Source organism: Carassius gibelio, chromosome A10 (genome assembly GCF_023724105.1).
Source record: "Carassius gibelio isolate Cgi1373 ecotype wild population from Czech Republic chromosome A10, carGib1.2-hapl.c, whole genome shotgun sequence".
NCBI lineage: Eukaryota > Metazoa > Chordata > Actinopteri > Cypriniformes > Cyprinidae > Carassius > Carassius gibelio.
In genome coordinates this window covers 8,452,609-8,461,958 of record NC_068380.1, presented here as the reverse complement: position 1 = coordinate 8,461,958, position 9,350 = coordinate 8,452,609, and the positions used below count along the sequence as shown (strand labels likewise).

At 37.0% G+C, this 9,350-nt stretch overlaps 1 protein-coding gene across 1 annotated transcript; it reads right to left on the bottom strand.

The window, feature by feature from the left end:
• Positions 1 to 628: 628 nt before the first annotated feature.
• Positions 629 to 3,279, bottom strand: LOC128021062 (replication factor C subunit 3). The gene is made up of 9 exons (XM_052607959.1): positions 3,066 to 3,279; positions 2,649 to 2,786; positions 2,492 to 2,559; positions 2,314 to 2,411; positions 1,984 to 2,165; positions 1,548 to 1,684; positions 1,281 to 1,379; positions 1,017 to 1,086; positions 629 to 890 (listed from the first exon to the last, which is right to left on the bottom strand). Exons 1-9 carry the CDS (start codon positions 3,150 to 3,152, stop codon positions 699 to 701), a joined length of 1,071 nt encoding a protein of 356 aa, XP_052463919.1. The 5' UTR covers positions 3,153 to 3,279; the 3' UTR covers positions 629 to 698.
• Positions 3,280 to 9,350: the final 6,071 nt, after the last annotated feature.

Sequence of the window (9,350 nt, the reverse complement as noted above, 5' to 3'; positions counted from 1 at the left end):
CATACTTATTATACTTTCAACTTTTTCTTAAATTGTAGTACTTATGGAATTTCGTAATGTGTACTAAATGAACCAGGAAGACCTGGATAATTATTTAACTGCAGCTTTACCGTGTAAAAACACTATTTATTTAAGTATATTTGCAATATTTGGTCAAGTCTGCACAACAGTTTTTCATTTTGCATGAGTTGTAAAATAAATGTTATGGAGGAAAAGTATTTTATTCTGTTCTGGTGTATTACAGGCCTTACTGTGGTTAGCTTAGCTAAGAAATGTCACACTAATACTCACATTGTCATATAGATTATATATATATATATATATATATATATATATATATATATATATATAAAATACTTTATTAAATAAACATTCAATGTTGCACTACGTGTCATATTAAAGTAACTTTGAAATCTTTATTTTTCTATGGATACTCTTATAATTATCTGTAACCCATCTTGGACTTTTTAAGTTGTATGTAAATTATATTTAGCTTTTCTAACATTCATGTTTGCAATTTCCATTCCAGTCTTGCTTTACGCCGTGAGGGCTTTACTCATTTTATCCTCAATGTGAAATTCTGTACCTCTTGGACTAGATACCCAATTAGCAATAAGATCAGGCCAAGAACATTTGAAATGGCATTTATTATGAAAAACAAACAATTAATACATCTTATTCTTTTAGACTATGGTGGCTCAAAACATAAAGTTGTCAAGTCCATCTTCCATAAACTTCTTGTAGATGGCCATGAATTTAGCTACAAAAGCCTCCAGGTGGTAGACTGCTTTGCTGCCCAGCTGCAGTCTGTGTTCGTAGTATGCCGCCATCTGAGCCACCTCAGCCTTCAAGTGTCCATCACAGTTACTTAGCAACTCTGTCACCAGGCCCTTAAATACCATGCAAAGAAACGGTGTCAATGCAGTGACTCTTAACCATTTTTAATTTAACATTGAAAGTTTAATTCTGTTTCACAGAATAAATGATTTCTTTAGGCTGCAAATAAGCAGCTGTACCTTCATGATAACTTCTGGCGGAATACAGTGAGTCAGAAGTTCATACAATCGTGCCCGGACCTCCAAAAGTCTGCAAAAATACAATAGACAGTTTAGTTTACATATATACCACCTAAAAACATACCAGGTTATTGAAACCAAAATTATTCAAATCTATCTTAATGTAAAAGATCCAAACCAACTGATAGTTGAATCAAAGGTAAGGGATCACAGAGGACTTTGAAACCCTAAAAATCAATGCACGCAATTCTAATATGTTCTGACCTTTGAGGGCTCTGCTGGCTGACTATAGCATTAGCGGTCTCTCTGAGGTAAACCTCCCAGTCTGTCTCGGGGATGTCCTGGTCTGGGGAGAATGGATACCTGCAGGATAAAGTCAATTTGGGAAAAGATTCAATAAACTGCAAGTGTGGCATACACGTCAGGTGAGTTATGTTCATTCAGAGGCTTCATTTGTGGTTTATCACTGGAAAACTGAAAAACATCAATCATGTACTTAAGTCTCTCAGATCTTTAGTCTTGTTGACTTACTGTTGAACTCTGCAGGCCTCACACATCAGCAGGGCTTTACGAAGGTTACGGCCAGATTTGTCAGCGATCAGTCTGGCCAGTTCAGGAGGAAGCAGCAGTCCCTCCTTCCTGCACACACCTGACAGAACACTGCACAGCTGAGAGGACAAAGGTGGAGTTGTTTTCACACGTCAAGCACAACACACTTGAACACTTGAATTTCAGCATCATTACTCCAGTCTTCAATGTCTTTCCTTGATCCTTCAGAAATCAATATAATATACTGATTTGGTGCTGGAGAAACATTTCTCAATATTTTCAATGTAGAAATCGTGATAGTTTTTTTCAGGATTCTTTAATGAATGTCAAAAGAATTGCATTTATTTGAAACATAATTTTTTTGTAACATTATAAATCTCTTTAATGCCACTTTAAAAAAATATATATGTTGCCTCACCTCTTCCACACTTGGTAGGGGGACTCTCACAGCCAGACACCTGCTCCTGATGGGGCCAATCACTTTTGAGGTGGAGTTACAGCACAGGATCAATCGACAAGTAGACATGTACTTCTCCATCGTACGGCGCAAGGCATGCTGGGCATCTTTAGTGAGACGGTCCACCTCTGTCAGCAGCACCACTGTAAAGACATTTGATATAATTGCCACTACTCTTACATTACTGTTATATAAGTGTCTGGATCATTAATATAAGATCACCAAATCAAGACGCAGCTCTATTTAACATCCGGATTAATGATCTAACCCAATGAAATAACAAAGCCAAACCTTTGAACTCCCTTTGAGCACTGGACTGAATCTGCTGAGACTGGGCAACAGTTTTGATCAGTTCCTGAATGACCACACGGTCACTGTTCCCAGCATCACTGAGGAAAACAGACCAGACATCAGGTTCTGCTAGTTAAGGCTCCTAACATACACAGAGTGCAGTACTTGTCTAAATTACCTTGGATTCACCTCTAGATGGTAGTTGCTGGCAATTGTGTTGATTTCAAGCTTCTTTTTAGATGGAGTCTACGAGAGACGAACAGTGATAGTTAATAGGCTATGTAACAGCAGTTTAAAGCTTAATAGTTAACGTAACAGTTTTATTTATTTAATACCGTGATGGACTGGTGTTCAATCCGAAGTTTCTCGACACCGGCTCCGTACAGCTCTCTGAGCAAACACATGATCCGGGTTTTCTTACCAGCACCAGTCGGTCCATAAACCAACAAATGTGGAAAATCACCACACTGGACCTGTCAAATTTAACAATGAGACATCGTTGTACTGTCTGATGATTTATGAAAGACAGCATAATGGTATGAGTGAAGAACATTATCACAGTTATTACAAACGACTGTTTCTGCAATGGTAAACAAGACATTTAAAGTATTTTCTTCCAGTAGAGAACGCAATGATGTAAATTAAATATAATTCATATTTAGTTGTTTACTGAGTCAGACATAAACACCACCAACACCAGTAAGTTACGTTACGTCTATATATATGGAGTAACGTTAGTTTCTGCTTTTTACCAGATTTTTGAGCTGGTTTGCTTGCTCCTTGTGGTAGTCGAGTTTAGCCAATGACGTTGGTCTGTATTTATCCACCCATAAACTCATTTTGCTCCCTGGGTGACGAGAATATCGCGCCTCTGTGAAACTTGAACAATATTATGTTATCGTGAGCTGCCCGCTCCCGCGAAACTTAAACCCGCGCACAGCGCCGTCAGAACGGCAACTACAGGGAGCGAAGAGGGACAAGTGACTTCGCGTTTGGTAAAACTCAATTCATCCAAAATCTCAAAATGTATTAAACCTTAATCTAGGACCTGCACATGTAAAACATTTGTTATGTTTCGGTTTACATATTTATGAAATCAATAGGCTACTAGCCTTCTTATTAGATGCATACAGCTCGTGATGAGCACGTGGTTCAGTTAATACTTGACTGGGAAACTGTCCAAAATGTGTTTTAGTTGACCACAAAAAAACACAAAATATTATTTTTTTTTTTTTAGTACATTTAACGTGTTTGCCATCACATTTTTTTTTCTCTGAGAGCCTGGTACTTGTCAGCTCGTGTAAAGCATGTATGAATATTTATTGAGCTTAGTACTTGAGATAGTTTGTGATTGTCTGTTGCTTAACAACTCGACATATCGTTGGACATGGACACCTACTAATGATGCCATGTAAACCGTGTAAGTATTGTCCGAGAACAACCTGATGTAACCTTTACTGTCTATGGATGTAACAGCAGTTCATATCAGTGAGACTGAGATACCATCCCAGAGAAAGTGCTTCACTAACTTACCTGTCTTGGATTGCTGAAGACTCAGGTAACATATTTTCTATACTTTTACATCACTAAACAGACAATTTCAAAAGTGTTTTTTTTTTTTTTTTTTTTTTTGACGTTTAGACAAGATAAAACTGTTAAAATTGTTACCTGGATGATCCACAACAATTTTTGTTTGTTTGTTTGTTTGTTTGTGATAGTTGTTCAGGAGTCCCTTATTTGTCTTAACAGTTAAACTGCCCGCTCTTCTACAGAAAAATCCTTCAGGTCCCACAAATCCTTTGTTTTTTCAGCATCTTTTGCTTATTTGAACCCTTTTCCAACAATGACTATGGTTTTGAGATCCATCTTTTCACACCGAGAACAACTGAGGGTCTCATTCTCAACTATTATATAATGTTCAAACACCAGCACTTACAGTATTACAGAGGAGAAGAATCTGATGATATCATCAATCATATATAAAAACTTTTTTTTTTTTTTTTCTTTTTTTTTTTTTGCAAACGCATTTGCATTTGATTTGTTTGTATTTCATGGAAAAAAAAGGTCTTAATTATGCAGACGCTATATTAAATGTGTTCCACTAGATGGCAGTGACAGCTATAGATACAGAAGATGCAGTAGAAGGTCCATTGCCTGAAGATGCACTACATTTCAAATGTTTGCGACACGATTTGTTTTTAAGGAATTAATACGTATATTCAGCAAAGATGTATCAAATTGATCAAAAGTAACAGTAAAGTAATTTACAAAGTTAGAGAAGATTGTCATTTAAAATGAATGCTGTTCTTTTGAACTTTCTACTAATCAAAGAATTCTGGAAAAAAATGTATCATAGTTTTCATAAAAATATTATGCAGAGCAACTGTTTTCAACACTGATAAAAGTATTTATTTAGCATCAAATCAGCATATCAGAATGATTTCTGGAGGATCACGTGACACTGAAGACTGGAGTAATGGCTTAATAACACATTTAAAAATATTTTAAAATAGAAAATAGTTGTTTTAAGTTGTAGTAATATTTCCCAATATTACTATTGTTACTGTATTTTTGTAAGAGACATCCTTAAAAGACATTTGGAAAATCTTGCCAGCCCCAAACTTTTGATCAGTGGTGTAAGATATCTGCTGTCAGATTAAAAAGGAATCATGTATTGTTGTCTGTGTTGAATAGGTAATGCAGTTCAGGAGATTGAAAGGCATTAAAGTGATTATCAGTTTGGTGAGTGTGATCTTTTCCCAGCATGCATTGCAAGAACAAAATGATATGAATTCTGAGAATGCACTTCGTGCTTTTTGCATCACTCTCAGTCTGTTTTCTGTCAATACAGCTCAGAGACACTTTGAAGCCCCTGAAGGTTTTATTTATATCTCTGGGTTGTGAGTTTGTGGCACAGGGATGAACATGCCATGTGGCTTCATTATGCCTCTTAAATGAAAGCAGGACAACTAGGCTGTATGAGTAGACTTGTAAATTTTTACAAGAGAATGCAAGTAGGTTTTGCCCATTGGGGAGTAGTGGATGGCTGCATTTGGCATTTCAGTATGTGGTTTCTAGGGTGTTCCTAAGTTAATCAATCTATATTTAAATTAAAGATGCACATTAATTATAGGAGGTTGTTTAAATTCAATAATCTGTTTGGAATTAGGCAGTGATTTGCTCTGAATATATATATATATATATATATATATATATATATATATATATATATATATATATATATATATATATATATATATATATATATATATATATATATATATTTACATAAATGATATAACACTAATTGTTCTTTTTCATTGTGATGTGTAAATATAACCTACACTGATGTTTTTTTTTAAATCCCCCACAGTTATGAATAATATATTGCGTTCTTGGTTTATAAAATGCTGCATGAGCTTTATCTGTTCTCAGCGATGCCAAGATGTTGTTATACTGTAAGTGGGTCAGTCTGTCATTCTTCTTGTTCTATTTTAACTTTCTCTAACATTGCAAACCACAGGGTCATGGTCAGGGCCATTTCTCTGTGGGAATGTAATGTGGGTTGCCTCATGATTAGAGTAAAATCAATACTCTGCCGTATTAAGAATCAGAAAGCTGTGGTGACTGTTAGTTTCCACTGGAATGCAGTAAAATGTTTTTAAAGCACTCGTTATATCCTTAAGAATCTTAGAATGGACTCTAATACATGTATTTAGTTCCTCAAATCTGTTTTGAGTATTGTAATTCCTGATCAAAGCAATTCCAGAGGCAGTTTGGGATTTAGTCATCTTTACTCTGTTAAAAACATGTTCTGTTACAGTTGAGTTTTGTGACCCATACAGTCTCCCCGTCCCCCCATGATCCTGTTTTTGGGGGGCCACAGAGGCCATAATTAACACTAGGAACATGCTATCCACAGACCGGACACTTCCAGCAAATGAACAAATAGCTTTGTGCTGTGGCACTCATGTCTTTCCAGATGGCACTCTGTATTGGTTCTCACATAGGGGCCTCTTTGACCAACTTCTGGGTCTTTAAAAATGGTGACAATTATAAAAAAAAGAACCCCAATTTAATGCCTGGCGACGAAGCCACTTCCTGTTTTATAACACCAGATCTTCAGATTGCCAAACACACAGCTCCAGTGCTCCAGAGGCTGGTGGAGTGTGGAGAACACATACTGTAGAGTCATGTAATGTCTTCAGCTATGACTAGCAGCGTGTCACACGGAGACATGCACTGGCAGACAGCCTGACAGAGACGTTCACGAAGACACACTCTGTAGCACAAGCTTACACTGTAGTGCTTTCAGGATTCATTTAATGTTCATGTTCACTCAATCACAGAAGAGAACTCTTCCACAATTCATTAGCTAGATTTTGAAGAAAATAAAAAACATTTATGAGGAATAATGAGGTGAAAAAGTGCTTTAAGAGGAAGCTGCTAATGATCAGTGATGTTTTATGCATCGTATACAGTAGGTGATCTTTGTCATATAGCTGTCACTAATAATTAGTTTGTAATCGAGTAATTGGTTGATTATTCTGATGATTAATCGGGTAATCAGATTTTTTGTTGTAATAAAAAATAGACCTAAGCGAACAACAGACTTACCTGAAATACACATGTGATGAGGCAATAATAATTGGTACAAATAAAATATCATATAGCTTTATTGAACAACAGTTAAAGTTCAAAATGTAGTAAAAAATACAATACAATCATAACATTATGTATAATATCAAATGCCAGCAGAAAATGCCAACGTGCCAATTGTTTTTACACTTTACAGTGCGATCTAATTCTTGTTTAATCAGAATCAGAAAGAGCTTTATTGCCAAGTATGCTTGCGCATACAAGGAATTTGTTTTAGTGACATAAGCTTCCAGTACACAGAGACAACAAAACAGACAAAAAAAAATGAAAAATACCTTGCAAATAAATAAGTGTATAAACAATTGTGCTATAAATGATTATGGAATAGGATTATGTAAGATGCAGGAATGTAGTAGGATGGAGGGGTAACAAATAAATATAAGGATATTGCACATTTTTATTGCGTAAGTGGGGAACATTTAACTGTTCATGAGGTAGATTGCCTGTGGGAAAAAACTGTTCTTATGTCTGACTCTCCTAGCATTTGCGGCTCTGAAGCGCCGGCCAGATGGCAAAAGTTCAAAGATGGGGTAACTTGTATGTGAGGGATCCAGAGTGATTTTCTGAGCCCTTTTCCTCACTCTGGATGTATAGAGTTCTTGAAGGGTGGGCAGGGGAGCACCAGTAATTCTTTCAGCAGTCCGAACCGTTCTCTGTAGTCTTCTGTATGTTAAATTTTGTAGCTAAACCAAACCAGACAGTTATTGAAGTGCACAGTACAGACTCAATGACGGCTGAGTAGAACTGTTTGAGCAGCTCCTGTGGCAGGTTAAACTTCCTCAGCTGGGGAAGGAAGTACAACCTTTGTTGGTCCTTTTTCACAATGGAGTCAATGTGATTGTCCCACTTCAGGTCCTGAGAGATGGTGGTTCCCAGGAATCTGAATGACTCCACTGCAGTCACAGTGCTGTTCATGATGGTGAGTGGGGGGAGAGCAGGGGGGTTTCTCCTGAAGTCCACTATCATCTCCACTGTTTTGAGCGTGTTCAGCTCCAGGTTGTTAAGACTGCATCAGACAGCCAGCTCTTTAACTTCCTGTCAGAAAGCAGACTTGTCACCGTCCTGAATGAGGCCGATGAGTGTGGTGTCGTCTGCAAACTTCAGGAGCTTGACAGAAGGGTCTTTAGAGGTGCAGTCGTTAGTGTACAGCGAGAAGAGCAGTGGGGAGAGAACACATCCCTGAGGGGCAGCAGTGTTGGTGGAGCAGCTGTTTGACATGAATTTCCCCAGTCTCACTAACTGTTCCCTATCTGTCTGAAAGCTGGTGATCCACTGACAGATAGAGCTAGGAACAGAGAGCTGTGTCAGTTTGGTCTGGAGGGCTGTTGGGATGATAGTGTTGAAGCCGAACTAGAGTCCACAAACAGGATCCTCACATAAGTCCCTGTTTTGTCCAAATGTTGCAGGATGAAGTGCAATCCCATATTGATTGCATCATCCACGGACCTGTTCGCTCAGTAAGCAAACTGCAGGGGGTCCAGTAAGGGTCCAGTGATATCCTTCAGATAACCCAGAACCCGTTTTTCAATCGACTTCATAACGACAGATGTTAGAGCCACAGGTCTGTAGTCGTTAAGTGCTGTTATCTTGGTGTTATTATTAATATATTAATATATATTATATATTAATACTGGCTATACAACATTTAATTGAAATGTCCACTTATTCTTTGTTATTTGGCCACTTCTTCATGACAGAAACATGCTACAGCCACTGTCATTTCTGGAACAAGAACATGTGGACATCAAAACATTCAAACTCAGAGCAAGGGTTTAAACTTTTATTTTGAAGTCACTATGAACAGTTACCATATTTAACAGGTAGGCCTAATGATGTATTCTCCTGTGCTGGTTGGTGTATGTTTAGAAATGATTTTCATTTAAATTTTGACAGCCCTAATATGAATAGTGGTATGAATATCATAGTCAAAGTAGCACCATGGCACTCTCTCTTGTTCTGTATCATATATTCAATATTTTGCTGCTTGATGGTGGACATCAGTTCTGATACCTTGTTGACAAACATACCAAATCTTATAGCACAAAAAAACTAGTTCTAATTTAACACATTTCAAGAACTATATTTTACAAGCTAATATTATAACTATATTCTATTTCTATGATACTGTACACAGTTCCACTATATTTTCATCTCATTACTCTTTTCATTGAATGACACTTTTTAAGAAGTAAAACCAATTAAACAGGACTTCCACGTTGCCCTGATGCATGTCTCCATAACATCAGAAACTCACAGCAATATTAAATCAATGTGAATATATAACAAAATGGTTAATTGATGTAGTGTATAGATTCTATAGGTGGAAACTCCTAGTGTGAAAAGCATCGTATAAACATAATTACTGACACCAGTTCAGC